Source organism: Phasianus colchicus, chromosome 5, assembly GCF_987193195.1.
Source record: "Phasianus colchicus chromosome 5, bPhaCol1.hap1.1, whole genome shotgun sequence".
NCBI classification, from domain to species: domain Eukaryota; kingdom Metazoa; phylum Chordata; class Aves; order Galliformes; family Phasianidae; genus Phasianus; species Phasianus colchicus.
In genome coordinates, this window is record NC_143440.1 from 15,247,175 (window position 1) to 15,268,860 (window position 21,686).

General features: G+C 39.5%; 1 protein-coding gene across 2 annotated transcripts in view; it reads left to right on the forward strand.

Moving 5' to 3' along the window:
• Nucleotides 1–21,686, forward strand: part of MOB2 (MOB kinase activator 2) — a 111,293-nt gene that overhangs the window by 12,136 nt on the left and 77,471 nt on the right. The window contains exon 1 of one of the 2 annotated variants that reach the window (XM_031613874.2): nucleotides 20,975–21,006. The exons of the other annotated variant lie outside the window; for it this stretch is intronic. Coding sequence (XP_031469734.2) covers nucleotides 20,990–21,006 — 17 coding nt within the window. The 5' untranslated portion in view covers nucleotides 20,975–20,989. Of the gene's footprint in view, nucleotides 1–20,974; nucleotides 21,007–21,686 lie in introns of those variants that run through there. 2 annotated transcript variants of the gene reach the window in all.

Genomic DNA, 21,686 nt, shown 5'->3' on the forward strand with positions numbered 1-21,686 from the left:
CATAAAGCAAAAATATTGTGAGAAACCTGTCCAAAAAGGCTAATCTCCAAGGAAGACAATGGTAACAATGGTTATCACAGAGTCACGAGCTACTTATTAACTGGAGGTTGCTAAAACAAATATTATTTTAAAGTGACAGCCAGCCACAAACATGAAACTATTACTACTTTCTATTCTCATTTTGGATTTGATTTTCTGCACGCTGTATTTGGAATCTAGGAGTAAAACGACTGCGAGTATCACAGCAGGCACTGTCTCAGGCCTTCAAAGAGAGAATGAGGTTTGCTCTTGTTACAAAATCAAATTAAGAAGAGCTTCAAATTAACTTTAGGTTTCAAATAAATACTTGTTTCGGTTCATCACATGGAAAAGCAACAATAAGCTCAAAAATGGAGGGAGGGTCAGTGCACAAGTGATTCTACAAGGCATTGTCTAGCTAGCATACTTTGACAATAAAGAACAATTTTCTTGTCTTGCATAATAGTAAAGGTGAGAATACTAATAGGAAGAATTAGTGTGTACGACATACGGTTACACTGGAGGTTTTAAATTGTTTGATTTGCTGAGGTTAAATGGTTTAATTCTGTAAAGATTAACCATATTAGCAAGAGTATCAGCAATTGTACTAGCCAGGATAATATTGGTTTTAGTCCATGCATCAAAGCAGTGTGCCATAGAGCTGAGAAAAGATTTCTCTTGGGATATAGAGATGGCAATTAGCTGTGTTTTGAGAGATTTATGGAGCCTTCTGGAGTGCTCCAGTGTTGTACATTGTCAGAAACTGAACACTGGGCTTGCTAGGCTGTGGTTTTGTATTATGCATGGTGCTGTGATATCCAGAATGTATTTACATAACAGCACAGTAAAGGTTAATCTTCTACTTGCAGTCTTCTTTCGTTACAGTGTACAGGAAGTTGAGATACTTGATAAAAATCTAGTCTTTACAGAGACTAAAATTAAAACTAACTTGTAAAACACTTGTAGTGCTTATTTCTAACGCCTTTTTCTTTTTCCGGAAGTACTAAATGTGGTAGTGATTCAATTTTAAGCAGTAAAGCAGTAGAAGATATCAGTGGGATGCTTTCAGTACTACTTTTGAGGTCAGTGTTTTGTGTGTTCAGATTTCTGTGATATCTGTACAGAAAGGTGAGGAAACTGAGGAAAAGAGAGGGCTCCAGGGAAACCTCATTGTGACCTTCAAATATTTGGAGGGAGTGTATCAACAGGATATACTTTACAAGGGTAGATAGTGATAGGACAAGGGGGAATGGTCTTAAACTGAGACAGGGGAGGTTCAGGTTAGATATTAGGAGGAAGTTTTTCATGCAGAGCGTGGTGACACTGGAACAGGTTGCCCAAGGAGGCTGTGGATGCCCCGTCACTGGAGGCATTCAAGGCCAGGCTGGATGTGGCTCTGGGCAGCCTGGTCTGGTGGTTGGCGACCCTGCACATAGCAGGGGGTTGAAACTGGATGAGCATTGTGATCCTTTTCAACCCAGGCCATTCTATGGTTCTGTAAAACAAATGGTGTCCAACTTATTTTTTTTCCTGGATTCAGCTGTCTTTCTAGGATGCTTCATCCTTGCATTCATTTAGAGGCCCTCAATTACAGCATCTGGTTTCTAAGCATGCTGAAGTCACTCTCTTTGTTGTATTTATTGTTCCCTGTTGTTGAAATGTCACCTTTGGGACCTTGTCTGTCATTAGACATATGTTATAATTATAGGTCATTGTAATGATAAATGCAGTAATAATGACAAAGGAAGACAAAATCTGTTTTTGGGAGATAAGATTTGAAGTCTTACAGAATTAGAAATATTCCAGGGTGTAAATATTGAATCACTGTGGCATCTTTTATTATTAGTTGTTTAGGGGTGAAAATACATCAGCTTTTTCCTTCCTGCCATGAAGAGAAGCGAATTAAGATGGAGTCTGTGACATGGGCAAGAATAGAATGCAGGTTTGGAAACAGCCACTTGGTTATGTATACGAGCTGCATTACTGTTCTGCTGTGGTTTTTCTAATCTGCAGTTGCTTGCTTTTCTATTATAATGCTTTTTCAGCAACAGATATCTACTCAGATTGAGGATGTGTTTGCAGAGATGCCAGATGGTGCACTGACCTTTGTCTTCTCCACTTGAATCTGTAGTGCTTCTCGAACAGTTTAAATACTTAGAACTTGCATTCTCCTCCTGGGTATTCAGAGCTGAAGCTTTATTATAAACTTATGTCAGAATTTGAAGGATTGATTTCAGTCTACAGTAATTTTCTGTATTTTTTTTTCATTATAATGTTAATGTTAAGCAGAGTTTGCTACTCACAGTTCTTCACTAAGAATTGCTTTAGCATCTGGAAACACAGAACAAAAAGGTTATGGATTGAAAGTGCTTTTCTTAAATGTAATTGCTACTTAAAATTGCTTAAACGGTAATGTGGATACTCTGTCCTTCAAAAGGGAGTTGGTTTTGGTTTCAATAGGTGCATGTTTTATTTGTTAGGTTTTTTGCATATGTGCAAGGAAAATCTAAGCATGTGATCTAATTATACATTGTAATTTTAAAGCTTTATGTTTAGCAATGTGCTAGGTTACTAATCCCATCTTTTGTGTACTCTTAACAGGGGAGAAGTCTTGTTTAGGAGACAGAAATGGTATCTAAGTAGATGAAGAAAATGTGGTTCTGCTGGGTACTGCAGAGTGACGTGTAACAGAGCAACACAGTAGGACTTGTTCAGATATTGTGTTCTCCAAAATCTCAGGGGGAAGATTAAGTGCTTTGTCTTGCAGTTAAGTTCTTCTGAGGAGTCACCTCTCGTGTACCAAGGGAGCAAATGAGGCCATAGCAGTTGCTCTTCTGAATCCTTATTATGGAAAGCCGCACAGATCTTACAGACACTGTGTATTCTTCATCCTTTTTCTACTAGCAAGTCTAAATTTACGCAAACAAGGCAGTAAAGAAGTTGCTGATAAGTTTTTTTTTTGAACAGTTTTGGGAGCAGGTCACAAATAGGGGAGAAAAGGGAGAGGGAAGGTTACAAAATAGTGCCTGCTTCCTCTGATACATTGTGGCAGCAACTTGTATCATACTGAAGTCTATCAGGGAGGTTACAAACATTTTGTCCAAATGGCTGCTTCAGGCATGGCTACCTCAAAGGAGGTGCAGTTTTCATGATGGAGAGCTACTGCTTTTCCATTGCTCCAGTTTCCAGTAAGCTTACTGAGGACTGTTTTTTCTCACAACACAATGCAGTATATTGAAGAGCATAGCTGACGTATGCATGAACTATAAGCCTTTCTAATGACTGAGCTTAAAAAGAACTTGATTTTTTTTAAATGTTCATCTGTGTTACATTATAGCTGTGAGTATTCTCAGTGTTTCAGGTGCTACAGGAATTTGTTTCAATGTTGAAGTGACTGCACATACGCGCAGTAGCTTCTGGTTTTCATTACTATACCTGTGATGGAGATAATTTTTATCCAGTTTCTGACAGGCAAATACAGATTTCTTTTGTGCATGTCATTGTCGTGGCTTCTTTGTTGCAGCTTGATATTACAAGAACAAAAGAAAGCTAGGGACCCTAGTGAGAATGTTAGGGAGGGATTAACAGAGCCTTGTAGCTATGGAGTTAAGCTGGGTTTCTGTTTTCACTGCCACTGACATCTTGATTTATGCATACTGGGGATGTTTTTAAACACAGAAGCAATAGGAAATAAGGCAGTCTGCTTGTGTTTCCTGCAGGGCTTCTTGGCTTTGCCTTCCGGTTAGACAGCAGCATTCAGAGCATCATCTTGTCATTCCTTCCACTTGCTGCTGTTTATTTGTTTTGCCAGTTACAAGCTCAAACCTTTATGTATCTCTCTTCCTCTTTCCCAGATTTTCCTTGAAGATGTATGTTGGCAATGTGCATACAAAAAAATCCGTGCACATCCTGTTTTCAAACTGTTACCTCATGCAGTTTTGCACTCCTGAGAATGTAGCTTGAAGGATGTCTTGTGCTTAGATCTGACAGTGAATGCTAAAGAGATGTGTACCTTAAGTACCAGAAGAGTTTTGCATACAGCATGATAACTTTAATTTGTGAATGTGTAGCATTTAGAAGTATTTAGTCTTAATGCAAATATTACATTGCCTAAATTTTCTTTTAGCCCTTTCTCTTCTTCTCAGGATATATTTTAAGAAAAAATAAGTAGGCTGATAGTGCTTAGCATATTCAAGCTGTCACTATGAAACCCTGCAAGCTTTAATGAATTTCTGCACATACAAAACCTAGCAGCAGCCTGGAACAGAAATGTGAATTTCTCCGTTCTTCCTGTTATTGGTTATTTCAGTTGTGCATATTGCCAAGGTAAGCTGGCCTGCAAAGCTGAGGAGGGTTAGCTGTGCTGTCACTATAACTAGTGTGAGAACAAGGATTCTTAAATTACCAAGCACTTCTGAGTGGTCTATTGCTGATGGCTGGTATTGTTTGTGATTCTAATATTGTAACAACCTATTGTTGACATACTGAAATATTTATGTATTTCAATGTATGTTGACTAACATACATTACTATATTTTTGTTTATGGGTTTGATACAGAAGCAGAATGATTGATAGTAATTAAGTATTACAGAAGGATTTTTCACACTGTATCAAAGGAGCTCTACTAGAAAGATGACTGGAATTAACCCCTAACCTTGTCTCGGTGATCTTGAGTATTAAATTGCTAATGCAAGCTACTGATTAGGATCTTCCTACTCAGAAATAATTTTTCTTCTCCTTTTATAGGCTACTGTAGAACAACCTGTTAACTTTTTGTTACCGTGCTGATAAAAAGTGCTTTAATCTGTGTAAAAAAAAAAAAAAAAAACAAAAACAAAACATCTGAGCATGGAAACTTTCCTGATCCTTTAAGTGGTTTTTTGCTACCACTAAAAGAAACTTTCCTGTCATACTATATTTCATCATTTGACCCTTCCATGGTGTCACTCATTTTTAATGCTGCACCTAAAATTTGTACTGCATCACTGAGAAGGTGTGATCTCTTCTTCTCAAGATGGTGTGAAATTTAGGTAATTTTTTCTTCAATACTTGAAGTTGGTTATACTGAGTTAAATTGCAGACTTATTTTGTTGCATAGTTTACTGTTTGTTTCCTTAATTTTTTTTTGAGAATATTTTTCACCCTTACTTAAGATAAGTGGTGCTAATGTTTGTCTCATAATGGATAAATCTGCTTTGGAAAGTTCCTAATTCCTGCCTTTAAAGTCTTCGTATGGTTCTAATTAGTACATGTTAGCATATGTATCAAAATGCAGAATGTTCAAGTACATATTTGGAGAATTAAGTGCTAGGTTTACCTCATCCATCTGTATCATTTGGATTTACATTGAACAAAAACATTAGCACACTGAATTATGAGAATTATAAAATCATGGCACAAAATCAACAGCAATAAAAACCCATCTTATACACGGCTGTTCCTCTTGTAGCTTCTGTGCTGCTCTTTGTGACTGTTAATTCCAGCAACCTTCACCACTCTCAATGTGGACTTGGAAATGTAAAAGCATTAAATCTTCCTAGGGTATTGAGAAGGAGGAGATAGAGTAGGTGCATCTCTTGGAGTAAAACAAATACACCTTTACTCTGCTGGTTTTAATGATGTGCCACCCAACAGATGTGTTGGTACAGTCTAATACCTACTGGCTGGTGCCTCCTATTGCAGCTGACATGATGAGCTCTGGCAGCATTGGGAGCTGCCCCTGATTGCTGCTGCTGTTGTGCTGGAGGAAGCGAGGAGAGTGCTTGGAAGGTCTTTGTGTTGTAGACTTGCTGTAGAAGCCTCAAGTTTGCTACCTTGTTCTGCTCAGTGAGCACTCCATGTCAAACTTTTCATTATATGCATGACTATTGGCTTTTTCTCCAGAAGAGCATTTTAGCAGTATCCAAAGGATCACAGAACCACAGAATCGCTCAGGTTGGAAAAGACCTTAAAGATCATCAAGTCCAACAGCATACTAACCATACTACTTAACTCTAAGAACCCTCTGCTAAATCATATCCCTGAGCACCACATCCAAATGGTTTTTTAACACATCCAGGGATGGTGACTCAACCACCTCCCTGGGGAGCCTATTCCAGTGCTTAACAACCCTTTCTGTAAAGAAGTTTTCCTGATATCCAACCTAAGCCTCCCCTGGCACAGCTTGAGGTCTTTTTCCCTTGTTCTATCACCAGTGAGAAGAGAGATGGAAAGGCTCTTGAAGTCTCTTCAATGGAACTTGAGAATGTAGATTTACAGGTGGGGAATAGATCTTAATAAAAAGTACATAGTGATATCCTGTAACAGTAATCTTCCCACTACTTCTCTCTCATTTGGCAGTTGAAGTGCTTGAGAGATCTCATTAGGAACAGGATCATGGTAGTGATGCAGATTAGAACGAATTGCAGCATTTAGGTTTAACTGGGACCAGTTCCTGATCCAGTTCACTGTAGGGCTTCACAATACCTCTGACTGCTACAAGGGCTAGTGTGCCACAAAGCAGGGAGGTTCTAGTGACCAGGAGTGGTACAGAAGGGAGCAGGATCTGCTTTGGTGGCAGTAGTGAAAGTCTGCTGGCTTCTTTGTGAGGCTTTGGCAGTAGATACAATGGTCCTTCTCAAAAAAAACCTCATGTAATAGATGGGAGTTTTTCCTATAGAGCAGGCTAAATTTGTGAATTTTCAGTTATTTCCTCTGAGGAGTAAATGGGAGATACAATTGTACAGACATTTGGACAGCTCTCAGTGCAGAAGTGTGACTTTGATGGACTATGCTTACTATGTGTTCAGAGGAAGAGAAGCACCTTTGCATCTGATCACACAGTACAATCGGGATGGCAGTCACCCTGCTGTACCCTGCTCTGGTAAAAAGAAAGGTACTGGAGCAATTGCAAAAGCAAAGTCAGTTCTCAGTTACGCTTCTCAGATACGTTTAATTGCTGCGGATCTCATGAGAGTTTGGGACGATGTGTTGTATGTATGTTTGATTTTCTTAGGAAGTGCTAATTAGATTAAGATTTAACAGAGTCTGTACCACACTTTCCATTAATGTAGTTTTTCTTAGATGAGATTTAGCCATTCTAACCTGATTGTAGTTGTTGGAACAGTAGTCCATATGTCAGCTTCTTTACATTGAAAATATATCTTTTGTCATCTAAGTTGCTTTGCTACAACAGTAAAGTGAAAGCATTTCAGACACTTGTTGCTTTTGTTCTGTTTCCCTCTGTGATAATAGTCAACAAAAAACCAACCTATAAGTTATGTTTCTCTTGCTGGTTTTTTTTTGCTGGCATAACATTTCCCAACTGGGATGCAATGTATCCTGGGGACAGGAAGGGATTCCCTTTGTGGCTACTGAGATGTAATCATTTAGTTTGATTTCAGTAAATAAAGCGTACAGCCCATTGCCAAATGCAGCTTTTACCTATGAAACTTCTGCTACTGAAGATGTGGCTGTAGAAGAGCGGTGTCCTCCCTCTCTGTGCCACAGGTGGCAAATCGGTGCTGGTCAGAGAACAAAGAGGTTACTAAGTAGGATGTGCATTGCTTGCTATCTATTGCCACGTGCTCCCAGCCAAATGCTTTGATGTGAAAATCCAGCATATAATTTAGAAATCAGAACCACACTTTACTAATATAAAATGACATGGAATTCTCAGCTAAAATCAATTATACCATAAACTTCTTAATTCACTTTCACTGCTAGCTATACTTTGTGTGACTCACTAAAGATGACTGTAATTTTGTTCAACCTGATGTTACCTAGCTGCTTTTCAGAGCATATTTACCCTTCTGACCAAGTGACTCTGTTCTCTCTTAAAACTTCTGGTTTTGTTTGTTTCAGGACCATTCATGCTTATGGGGTATGATAGGCAAGTGTATGGATACACTTGTTACAGGACCAAGAATGCTGCACTCAGCCTGAATGCTTCAGAGGTCCCTGGTGTATTGTGAATTGTAGTTGTGTAGGTATATCAGAAGCAGCTGTTTTTGTTCTGTGAACAGATCCATCTGGGCTGGGGGGAGAGAGAGCTGGTGGCTCTTAGAGATTAACTGGTGACAGTTTTGCTTGGGAAGTGTGTACCAAGTTTTAGCTAATGTAACAGAAATAGGAGGTGAAAAGGGACAGGTGAGGAAAACGTGAGCCCTACTAATCTTTGTGTCAGAAGAAGCCTTCAGGATTTGGTTATCTGCACGTGGGTCTAATTGCAACCTCGATTAGAGGAGTGCCTAATGCTTCCTACTGCTGTAAAGATCTGGCTGAGCTGTTTCAGACATTTGGCTGCACAAGGCCTAGATGAGGAGTCAGAGCAGCTGTGTCCTTGTGCTGGCGAGAGGGAGCTGTCTAGTTTATTGGATTACCTCTTGTCAGATCATGGTCCTGCATGCTTTTTAAATCCCTCAGGGCAGAGAGGGAGTGCCATAGAAGGGATGGCTTATTTTAGGTAAACTGATTAAGACTACAGTCTACTTCTATTTTGCCTTTTCTGCTGAGAAATGTTGGAATGTTTCATGGGAGAGTAGTGTGCAATGTTCATGTTGAATGTTGGGCTTTTTGTGGATAGAAGCTGTGTGGCATGTATGAGCTGAGCAGAGGGTCTGAAGCAGCTTCAGTAATTTCCTCACTTTTTGTTTAATTTCAGGAAGTGGCAGGTGAGTGGATTTCTCTTCCCCAAAGAGGAAGATCTTTTGGCTTTGCGGGTTAGATGATGCAGCACTGGCTGGTCTGGGAAGTGTGGGAATAATAGACATATGTTGGGGTTCTAAGTTAGATTCAGTGGCAATTAGGAAAAAAACCTCTCTCCAGAGAAAAACATGCAGTGTTTGAATGGCTCAATAGTTGTAGGACAACTCTGTTGCAAATAAAACCCTGTCCTCTGCATGTACTGTGGTTGTGACAGCCAGCTTTATGTCTAGAGTTTGGCAAGTGATACCTCTGTGTTCTTAAGAGCAATGTGTATGTGTTTGGAAATGTTTTTAAGTAGTGCTTTTCAGTCCCTCAGAACACAGTCATGTATGAGAAGATTGATTTTAGGCTGTGGTACCACTGGCATAAAGGAGAATAAGTTTTCTACATTAGTTCTGCCATTGTCAGAATATTGCTGCTTGATCAGATTATCATTTTACTCCTGTCATCTTTCAGAGACTACGATAAATCATAACTTCTAAAAGATGAGAACAAATCCACTATGACAGTGAAACTCCCAGATGTAAGCATGAAACTATAGGGTTTCAGAAGCTGTTTGAGATCGGTTTATAGAAGTGAGATGATTCTTTCATTTAACAAAGAAGTCATTTAAAAACTTAGTTTGAACACTGATCTAAGTGGGTTTGAGGTCTTTAAATGTTCTGTATTCAACTGTTTCACCTGTTTTCTAGAATGAAGGCTTAAAAAGTCCTGTAACTTAATTGTAAACTTCACAGGCTTTTTCCCTCCTCCTTGCTGTGCTGTGCTCTACCCAGTGTAATTGGGAACACTTTATATAATGGTAATGAACTTGGCAAGGGAAGAGCCTTTTGCCTGCTGCCAGAGTAAAGCAAACAAACAAATGAGGAAAACAAAAGTGGATCCCTCCCAGTCCCCTTTATGGGTTTCATGGAGTGGCTGGCACCGCTGACCATACTGGTGGAAGGGTGGAATGTCCTGCCATGCATTCCACGCAGATGGCCTGGAACCCAGCCACACTAGCAAAGCAGAGAATGCCATGCCTTCAGCCGTGTCGCTTGTGATTTAATTGGAAGTGGAGCTGACTTAAAAAGTAACGCATCATTAATAAGTGCTGTTTTTCTGTGTTTCCAGAAATTACACAACAGTTTTGCTCTCCTAAGTATTGGCTCTGACCTTTTGTTTGCTCAGGAGAGGCTGAATTTTTCTGCCAGACAAATCTTTGTAAAGCTTCATCTTAAGATATTATCCTTCCTTGTTGGGGTGCCTTGCTTCTCAAAGTCTTAGCATCTCCATCTGAACTAAGCGGAGGCATCACCTAAAGAATGCTTTTCCCAGTAGTCACTTGTTCTGCTTCTCATCAGTGTATTGGCCTCCTGCTTTCAAGGATGGTCAAGTGATGCTTCCTGTGTAGTAAATATCATTGCAGCTCCTTGGGTGTGTTAGAGACAGCTAATTATGCTTTCAAACTGGTTTGTATTCATAGCTGTGATGATCAGTGCTAACTCCTGATAAAATACTCAAATCCCAGTTCCGAGTTTCTCACTGCAGCTTTCTAAAGGAAGTTGCGTTCACTTCTGATTTAAGATTGACTGCAGAAGAAATGTGCTGATTCTTGCAGGACTATCTGAGTACATCTACTATATTGCTCTCTATACCTCTATGTACAGTAACAGCTTTGTGTCATTAATCAAGTCTGCAGGTAGCTTGAGAGAGGAACGGCTCCTTTCAAATAGCCTGTGTATTGTTTGAGTCACCATTAAGGAAGCAAAACACTGTAGCCCAAATTGAAGGATGCAATAATGGTGCTTTGTAGTTATTTAGCAGGCAAAATTTGATGCCATTAAGGAAGTAGAACACCCTGTCCTTAATTGAAGGATACACTAATGATGTTTTGTAGGCATTTCATAGGCAAAGTCTGTGATCAGTATCCTGTATTGTTTTTAGAATCTGGAGAAGGAATTGAACGGTGTTTGTGAAATTGAATAGCTTTAGGAAGAATATGGGGAAAACTGCATCACCTAATTCTACAACATTGTTATGCTGTTAAGTGCTGGCTGGTAGTGTAATGTTTCCTGATGTTCAGTAAGAAATGGTTTCTCACAGCTGACAGAAGTGTAAGCCATAGCCCAGCTTTACATTAGAATCATAGAATAATTAAGATCTCCAAGATCGTCAAGTCCAACCTTCAGCATGTTAAGACCAAGCCCATTGAACTGTGTCCCTCAGTGCCATATCTACATCTTTCTTAAACATCTCTGGGGACAGTACCACTTTGCTGTGCAGCGTGTTTCCAAAGTTTGACTATTCTTTCAGAGAATAAATCTTTCCATGTTTCCAACTGGAACCTCCCCTGGTGCAACCTGAGGCCATTCCCTTTCTACCTATCCTAGTTAATTGGAAGAAGAGACTGAATCCCACTTTGCTGCAGCCTCCTTTCAAGTAGTTGTGAAGAGTAATAACGTTTCCCCTTGAGCCTCTTCTTCTCCACACTAAACAATCCTGCAGCACTTCCATGTAAGGTTTGTTCTCCAGACCTTTCACAAGCATAGGTTGCCCTTCTTTGAGTGCTCTTCAGCACCTCAATGTCTTTTCTGTAGCAAGGAGCCCAAAACTCAACATGGTGTTTAAATTGCAGCTTCACCAGTGCTGAGTACAGGAAAATGATCCCTGCTACTGCTGGTTATGCTATTTCTGACACAGACCAGGATGTCATTGGCCTTCTTGGTCACTTTAGCACAATGCTGGTTCAAGTTCAGCTGGCTATTGACTAACATCCCCAGATCCTTTTTCACTGTGCAGCTTTCCAGCCAGAGTACTCCAAGCCTGTAGTATTGCATTGAGTTGTTGTTACCACTGAGTCTCATGCAATTGGTCTCAGTCCATTGATCCTGCCTATCCAGATCCGTCTGTATGGCCTTCTTACCCTCGAGATCAATTTTTCTTCCACCTTGGTGTCATCTGCAGACTTACTGAGAGTGCACTCAATCCCTGTTTCCAGATCATCAGTGAAGATATTAAACAGGACCTGTCTCGATGCTGACCCCTGAGGAACACCACTAGTGACTGCTTATGAGTTGGATTTCTATTCAGCAAGGCCCTCTGGGCCCAGCTATTATGCTGGTTTTTTTTATGGGCATCTGTGCAAGCCATGAGCTTTCAGCTTTTATAGGAGAATGCTGTGAGAGTATTTTACCTGAAGTCTGGGTAGTCTATGTCCGCAATCTTTCCCTTATCTGCTAGGTGGGTCCCCTGGTCATAGGAGGAGGTTAGATTGGTCAAGCAGGATCTGCCTTTCATGAATCTCTGAAGGTTAGGCCTGATATCCTGGTTATCCACGCTATATATCCATAGCGTGATTGCATTCAAGGTGGTCTGCTCCATCACCTTCCCTGATATCGCGGTCAGGCTGACAGACCTGTAGTTCCCTGGATCCTACTTCTGACCCTTATAGATGGTTGTGATGTTATGTTGGCAAGCCTCCAGTCATCTGGGACCTCCCTGTTTGACTAGGACTGCTGATAAGTGATGGAAGGTGGCTGGATGAGCACTTTGGCTAGCTCTGTCAGGAAGCTTGGATGGATCTCGTTTGGTCCCATAGACTTGTGATAGTCTGAGAGAGGTATGTCTTATCTGTGGGCTACGTGTGATCTTTTACAACAGTGGCCAGATTAAGTTCTGGTTGGCCTTTTGCCTTTCTAATTTTCACTCTGCTTGTCCTAGCAACATTCCTGTTCTCTTCCTGAGTTGACTGCCCCTTCATCCAAAGGTGATAAGCTCAACTTAAGTCTCAGCAAAAGCTCCCTGTTCAGCTAGGTGAGTCGTCTTCGCTTTCAGCTCATTTTACGGCATGTGGGGATGGCCTGCTTCTGTGCACTTAAGACTGCCTTCTTGAGGAGCATCTAGCTTTCCTGGACCCATTAAGTGCTTAATGACTAGGAAGAAGATGCTGTTTTAAAAAAAAAAAAAAGTAGGTTCTAGTAGCCGCCTACTTTTAAAATATTTAAAGAATGCTATGCAATTCTATATATTAGAATAACAAAGCGTGAGTCAGTTTGTCTTGCCAGAGGTCAGTGGCAGTTTACAGCTAGTGCTACCAAGACAGCCACAGAAAGTCTTGGGAAGCAGGGATGCTCTCACTCATGCTACTGTGTGTGTGTCTCAGGTGCAAGAATGCAGGGGGGAAGCTTCCACCCTGCAGTATTCTTTGGCTTGCGTGATCATATGGTGGCCTGATGTATTGGTTTGCAGGGACTGTGCTGTGCAGCTGTGAAACAATGTACTTGTAAACTGGAAGTATTCCCTTTTGGTAAAACAACTCTTGTTGTGTCTTTTGTGGTCCCACCTGAGCTTGATCCGATTTTGAATATCACAGCATGGACCTTTTGGAGGTCTTGGCATTGAACTGGGGCATTTTAAGGGGCAGATGTGTGCAATGCAATAATGCAATCAATGCATTATTTTTGCAATGAAAGTGCAAATAAGTATCCAAAATCTGTGTGTAAGTCTTCATTATGGTGCCTCTTCCAATATTTTCATTATCACCTGAAGCTCTTAAATACATTTTGATGACAAACCTTCTCAAGACCCTTACATTTACATTAACATGTTTTGATTGGACAAGTTTCATGCTGGCATTGGCTATGACTGTGTTAAGCCTTTAATTTAATGTGAAATATTCTTTCCTCAGTTTACCATTGTTTTGAGATACAAGTAAGAGGACAATTACTTGCATTGCCAGATAAACCTATACTTAGTCTGTAAAGCTCTTTTCCATTTTTTTCTGTGTATATTTCATAATGTCTGCTTTTCTTAAATATCCAAAAGGCAGTTAATTACTAAGGCCAAATTAATGCTGGATAATTTTAAGAGAAACGTATTGCCTGGAGCGTTCTATCCTAATATCACCTTCCTGCTAGCTCCAGTTAGAAGAAAAGAAATACATTAGTCACTTGAAAAGGACAGCAGCATTAGCAAGTCATGTAGCTTTTCCACTGCTCTCAGCATCCTGCTCAGTTTCCCAGGGGCAAACCTAAAAGTACGCAGTGTATTGTGTCACAAATTGCTGTGTCTTCATTAGCCAGCATTCTTCCCTGGGATTTGTCATTGTGCTGCACTGAATCTATCGAATAATGAATTTTAATAACCTTAGTTTGACCATTCTTCCCAACACTGAATTGGTTTATTTATGCCCGGGTTTTTTGGAGCAACATTTGTGCATTTGTGCACCTTTGCCACCGAGGCCCTGTGGGACAAACTGTCAGAGTTCTCGTACCTGGAAAGGACCTGGTGGCATGGCATGGCAGTTGATGCTTCCAGCTGTGCTGGCACCTGCTGGGCAGAGGAGCTGTTGCCAATGTGGGGCTGTCCACCTGCTTTAGGCCACCAGCAGTAGAGTGTTTGATCACTTCAGGGGTATTCTCAAAATATAGCAAGTATTCACTGCTCTTTTTCAAAACAGACCTCTGAACTTTGCTTTTTAAGAGGACAAGAAAAAGTACAATAGACAAAACCGAATGTAACCAGGCGTATGTTTATTTACAGCTCCTCCTTGTAGTTCTGTTTATAACACTTTCGATTCTTATTCTCACCTCCCTTCTATCTCTCTCTGTTCTGTGTTGTTTGTATCTATTTAAACTGAAAGAGAGAAGATTTAGGTTGGATATCAGAGGGAAGCTTTTTGCTGAGAGGGTGATGAGTTGTTGGAACAAATTGCCCAGAGATGTTGTGGATTCCCCTTCCTCAGAGGTTTTCAAAGCCGGGCTGGATGCGGCCCTGGGCAACCTGACCTAGTTATTACTTGATCTACCATTGGCAGCCCTGCCTGTGGTAGGAGGCTTTGAACTTGATGATCCTTGAGGTTCCTTCCAACCCAAGCCATTCTATAATCTGATAATCCATAAGGTTGGAGCCTACATGACAGTACTGCAGCATCAGTTCCTAGCAAAGAAAAGCACGTGGTGAGGATCTATGATATTCCATTCAGTTAGAGCTGGAAGCATTTGTTCTCAAGTGTGCATATGTATTTGAAAGAGCATACTTTGCTCTGAAATATGCATAGTTTTCAGTAGTCTTCTATAATGAAATTTACCAGTTTGTTTGCTGGCAAACTAAGGGTCTGAATTCTTGAAATAACTCCCCTGTGAATAAGAAGGGAGTCCAGAGCAATACTTTCAGCAAGGTTTTGTTATAAGAAATGTGTAAAATAAGAAGTAACAGGGTAAGATCAAATATGAAAGGTTTGGGAGTGATTTTTTTTTTTAAGTTCTGAAGCACAGGTTCCTTCCTTTAACCATGCTCTTAAAAAAAACTGAAAAAGGGAGGGGAGTGGAAGTGGAATTTGTGCAGAGCAATGTCTCATATTGGAAGCACACAGTCTCCAGAGACATTTCCAAAGCTACTGGATCTTCAGATAAAGGAATGAGCAAGTGAGACATGGAGTAATATTGTTGAAAGTGAATAATGGCTTTTTCTATTACATATTTATTCAGACTGATTATTTCTCATGTTCCCAATCCCTTGTTGTTGCTGTGTTGCCTTTAAGTGTTGTAATATTAAAGATCTGCAGAGTACTTGGAAAGAAAAACTGGGAAGGTGCTGGCATGCTCTGTGACTTGTAGAGGTGACTTGTAGAGGAGGGAGTGCTTGCAAGCAGGACTTGACGATTGATGGCATGTCTACTGGAGAAAATTCCTGAGATACTTGGTCTGCATCTTATTAAGCTGGCAAGAGAGCTGGAATGATGGTGGCTATGATAAATATCAATAAGAAGAGGGACAAATAAGGTGTATTTTTTTTGTTGTTTGTTTTTCTGTCCCTCTAGAATGGCTTTTAGATCAGCATGGCTCTGGTACCAGAATGCAGCATACTCTTTCAGTTAGAGAACTCATGGCACACGTCAGTCCAGTCTGTGGTAGAATAAACACAACAGGCTGGAAGTCTGTGATTTGCAGGCTCAAAAAGGCCATTGCCAAGCAATGATCTTACAGCAATTAAGTAATCATGTTTCTTGGAGAAACTGTCTTCTTAACACAACTGTAATTCTGTACTCTGCAAAAAGAGCATTGTTGAACTTTACTGTCTTTCTCTGTTTAAGACTGGCCCATGTTGGTTGGCTGCAGCTTGTTTTTGAAGGATCACTGTGGATATACTTAATTTGTATGAACTTTACTCTTATCTATTGATTTTGGAGAAACTTTGGGGGTGTTGGTTTCTTCAAATCTTGATTACTGTATTGAAGAAAGACAGCCATCTTCCTTCCCTCTCTTTCCTTTCAAGACGGCGTGGTTATGACATTCATTCTGCCACTGAGGAAAAGGCAATGTACTCTGACCTGATACAGACCTGCGAACCAGAACATCATTAAACTAATTGGCCTTTTTGCAAAGTTAGAATTGGGCTCGGACTGGTTCAGAAATAGTAACTGCTAGCTTTTGCTATTTGACGTGCAAGTCATTTTGGATTTACCCTTGTCCCCTTCACAGTAGTATATGACTTTATTGATGATTAATCTAATTGAGTGTGGCTTTATGGTTCATTTCAGTAGCTCAGGCTAGCAAAAGGGCAAGATTTACCTGTGAGTTGTTCCTTAGGGCTTCACTTTTAATATTTGTTCAGTAGGCAGGACTTCATGTCTGCAAAGATATACTTGAGAACATGCAGAAAACAAAATTAAATTAATTCTTATTGTTGCTTTGTGAATATCAACATTTGAGTTCCTTTTTATTTATTCAGAATTAACTATTTTCTTTGTTTTTAACTGATCCATTCCCCCCATCAGTTAGTGGTAGATCTAGAGGAGCTATAGGTGAAATGGTTCTGGAGAAAGAGGATCTAAACTTAGCGTGCTGAAGCTGGCCTGGTGCTTCTACAAGTTTGTTCTGTGAGTGCTCAGTACCTACTTAACGGGGCTGGTCAGACATACCTATTCAGTGAACGTAGTCATTCTCTCACTAGAACCTGTGCTTTTCAGAAGTACTTTGATAAGCCCCTTTCTTGACAGAATGAGTTCAGTAAAAAATATTTAAAATCAGCACGATGTGTCAAGATAATTCTAATCTGTATTTAAACAGGAGAGAGCAAGATAAAGCCTGAAGTTTATTTTATGCAAACACTGCCTGTGGAGGGAGAAGAACGTTCTTTTACTCTTCTGATTTAACAAAGATAATGAACACAAAGCAAGATCTACAGTGACTGCTGGCAGGACACTGAAGGGATGGCTAGGTTACTGTATGTAGTATAGATACACCTTTGCAGAAACACTGGTGTAGGCCCGAAGAAGGAGCAGTAGTCAACAGAAGCTTTTCAGCTGCTAGCAAGAATCTTGCAAGTCGACTCAAAAGTATATTTAAAAATGTGTATTTTGTGTACCTTTTTATACTCTAACAGGTAAATTTTTTGCTATGGTATTAATCTGATTTGCAGAAATGACACCATATATGGTAATGAAGAATCCAAGCGCTTTGGGTTTCAGCTAAGAACTAGCAGCAAACCATTTGAAGGAACAAGCAGAAATTTACACGCTGTACAGATGTGTGAGAAACCTTGACTTGCACAAATGGAATGGAATTGACTTTTTTTAAGCTACAGTATCAAAGATGCTTGTGTTTTGATTTACTGGGTAGTAAGAAATAACTGTTGTGTACTGTGCAGTAACTGGTAATGAGGATGATAGTTTGAAATGATGATTTCAATTAAGCTTGGTTTGTTTATACACTAAAAAAAGTAAGCAGGATTTGGCAATAGAGGTACTCTTGTATTTTGTTTCTAAGGTATCTGTGAAATGCTAGCAGAAATTTAAGGTACATCTGGCACTACAAGAAGCTGAATGAGTGCTGGCAGTGTTTACTGTTGAAAGCTCTAAATAGCGTTTTGAGTACTTCACTTTTCACGGTAGATGCATCTCCTCTTTGCAGTACATTTTCAAGGGAGCCTCTGAAAGACAGTGATACAGCAGGTTTGTTAAAGGAGCATACTTTACCATCTTGGCTGTATTCTATTTTTTTTTGCCTAGAATATCTCCAAGGCTGCAGCGGAGGGAAGGAAATGTGACACTCCCAGGTCCTGTGACTTCAGTTTAGATTTCTATCTAAGTTGTTAGTCAGGCTTTAAGTTTCTTATCATCACTTTACAGGTAATGTGATAACAATGAACACATTTTTCACTAACAATTTTTCCGTGGTGGTCTGGGACATTCCTCTCTAACAAGGGAAGTAAAAATCCTTTTTAAAAATTATTTTGAAGTCACCTGTTTTATTATCTCAAATGTATTTTATTAATACTCTGATTTTAAAAGCAACAACCTTATCAACTTCTAAATCTGCAGTGCATTAGCCTATTAGATAAAAACGCTCAGTCATTTTAATCCATGTGTTAAAGTTGATTTCCCTCTTATGTGGACTGCTGCCTCTTCACAAACCTTATTTTTTGCAGTCCTCAAGAAGGCATTTCTTTGAAAGATTACAGTATCTAAAGAAACAGTTTCTTTCAGAATGGAAATTACTTCAGGATTGGAATTCTGTTGAAGAGGGAGACCACTACTGATAGTAAGAATCCAAGATACTAATTCATCTCTTCCTGACTTTAGGTAAATTATACTTCACAGTTTTTAAATTTAAAGCCACATTTCTGCATGTCACGTAAGAACATCACCTGTTTATGGGGTACATCTCATTAGAATGTGAGATTTTAGTGAGGTCTGAGACCTTTATAAAGCGGAAACTCTTCTCTTGCCTTTTGCTTTGCTGCTCCTGCCCTGAATGAGAAGCTGCACAAAGCCGTGTAGCTACTTAAGCTTACCAAGTTAGAAATGGTATTCCTCATAACCTTGGGAGGTGGATATTGTGTTTTCCAGGTGTGCAGTGAGAGATTGAATGTGGTGTGCTTCTGGTCTCTTTGTGGGGAGGTGTCAACTTTGATTTTAAAAATTGGGGATATAAACCTTAGTGAATGTTTCCAAAGGAACATCATATGGCCTCAAGCAAATGAAGAATCCAAACACTGTTGGATTTCAATTAAGTAGGAATTTAATGGTAAACCCTTTGAAGAAACAAGCTGAAATTTCGGTGCTGTACAGATATCTGTGGGTTTTCTGGAAAATTAGACTTGTACAAATGGACTGAACTTGACTTTTTTATGCTATACTGTCAAAAAATGCTTACAGTCAAGCAAATGAAGATGATGCATGTTTACATGCAGGATGTTGCTGCTTATATCACTAGTATCGTTCTGGAAGTTTAATGAGAATGAGAGGAAGTGGAGGACTTCCTGCATTAGTTTCTGTGGCTGTGTGAAGGGGCTCCGTAAGCTGCAGCTGTGTTACGCAACTGATAGAAGTTATGTTAGGCTGCGATAAGTCTCATGAGATGTGAACTAATATACCTCTGTGCTGCATGCATCATGCTTAAATTTTCATTAACCTGGAAGTCAGAAGAGCAGTGATAATGGCTACATATGCTATTTACCTTTTTTTGCATGAAATACATTGCTTTCCCATGAAATGTATTTGTGCTGAACTATGTCCTTTAATCGCCATTTTGGGAAAAGCTTCTTATGTAAGCTAACTACAAGAATGAGAGTAAAAAGTCTGTGTAATATGGGAGAAAAAAGGGATTAATGAGACCCTTTGGCATACTGGTAATCCACATGCCTTCAGGTGTCTTGGCAAGAAAGCGATAAATACCAAGTTGAAAAGCATTTGCTTTATTTGGGAAAAGCTTGGGATGTATGTGGTGTGGTAGAGATAAGCTGTATTGCTTACCATCCTTGCAACACACAAACTACTCGTGTGCATTTGCTTTCCAGATTTGGGCACTGCATTTAATGCTGTGCAAAGTCAGACTCCTGAATAAGGCTTGTGTTTGACTCAGGTATTTATAAACTGAATTGGTAAAATGTTAGTGAACAGTGTTAACCTCTTCAGTGTTTGCTTTTTGCAACATTACAGTGGTTTTAATGAATATTTCAGTTTACTCAACTTGGTGTTACTGATTTCTTTGTGGACTTGTAACTTTGCATGACTCTTACTGAATAAGGTCTGGAACCTTGATCAGCTTCATTATAGGGTTGGTGGATAATTTTGATTCTGATATGCTAAATGTATATTTAAGGTATAAGTAGAAACAAAGAACATTTCTGTTCTGCTTTTGTAGAGGTGTGCTTTTGTGCCATGTATGGCCTAGAGGAAGTGTTTGCAGGTTTTGAGAAATGCTTTTTTATGTATGTGGATGAGAAGTACTACTATGTAGATCTGAGAGAGCTTCTCAGAAACGATACAGCATGCCAGATTTAGCTGTCTGACTTCTTTCTTTGGTTTTGTTTTGAGCAATCGTAGCAATCAGTCAAATAACTTAAAATCAAATATTCTGTAATGATACTAGGAAAAATAACAAAAAAAAGTGAAAAATTGCTTGCTTCTTTGGATATTTTCTTCACCAACTTCAAATCGACTCGATTTTCCTGTCATTGTATTTCACTGCAGCTGTGGTTATCCTGGATTAAGCTGGGTGAAGCAGAACAGTTGTGGGTTGCTGGGAAGCCAGCAAGGGGAGCATGTTTACTCTATATACCAGCAGTGTTTAACATTGCATGTACCACGATAACTGGGAAGGACTTCTCTCCTTTCTGTACAGAATATGCTGGATTAGATCACTCTCCTTTAAAGATATAATGCTGATGTTGACAATTAGTCAGACATAGCTGATTTTATGATGAGATAATGATTGTGTTTAATGTATTGTAATAAAAAAAGTAAGTTAGACTAATGATAAGGCTGGCAGTTACACTGTAAATGCTCATTCATTATTATGAAACATAAAATCCAGCAGGAGAAGTGGAATTTGCAGAGTCCAGCTGCTTCCTTTGTGTAATTCTGTAGATAATGCAGGAACTAATTAATATAAATGTGCTTTCAAAAGAATGCTTAGATTTCCAGGTGCCTAAAAAGGCTGGACATCAGTTTTTTCATATTATAGCCTGCGTTTTTACCTATTTTTCTTTTTTCTTCTGTTGATGTCTGTCTTAACTGTTCTATGCAGAGAACCAAAATACAGATTTCCTCTTATTTAAGATTCTTGTTCAGGGCTTGACCATCTCCTCAGACTGTATCAGGTAGGATGACTAAGTTGGGTATCAGCTGGCTTTTAGTTTGCAATTGCTTTAGCTGTGAAAGCATGGAAATTCAAAACAAGTGTGCCAGTTCAGTTGCATGTATTATAATTCTTCTGTAGCACTGTGTGAAGCCAATGTTCTAGAATGCTGGTCGTCCTAGGCTTCAGAAAACAAGATCTGTAAGGTGAGGTGGAGTGAATGCACATATTAGGAAGGTAAATGTTTTCTTTCCATATGTTCATACACCCACAGTAAATTTTAAAATTTCCATAACTTTTATTGTTATTTCTCTTTATTGTACCAAGGCTACTTTCCAAGAAAAGGGCTGAAACTACTGTTTAGTATTTACTCTAGAGAGTTTTCTTTAGGAACCCACACACTGAGTATTTTAAACTCCAGTATTATGAGCAAGGATCTGTTCTCTCCTTGACTACTTATGCTGAAGTGGCATTTGGTTCACATCTTCATCTTTTTTTAGATGAGAGCTGCAGGCACAATAAGCATAGCTGCACTTCGTGTGAAATCTCAGGCAAAGACTGTCAGGATACTGGCTACAGAATTGTTTGATGTCTCCAGTTATTAAATATATGAAAAGTATGTCGGGAGATGTACAGAAAGACCAGTCAGTGAGTTGTGTAATCTGTCTTTGCAGTTCACACTTCCATCCTGACTTCTTTTTAAACAGAAGCCTACATGGATTAAAGGTCACAGTGTGTATTACTGTCAGAGTGCATCATTACAGCAAACTGATTTATTTTGTTCTATGCCCTCGGTCAGTACGGGTTGTAATTTGTATGAAAGCTGGAGATGAATATATTTGTTTCTTTTTGTTATTGTAGTGTGAATGGGCATTAATTTTTTGATTCTTGGCTTTTTTTCAGAGTTCTTGTGCTCT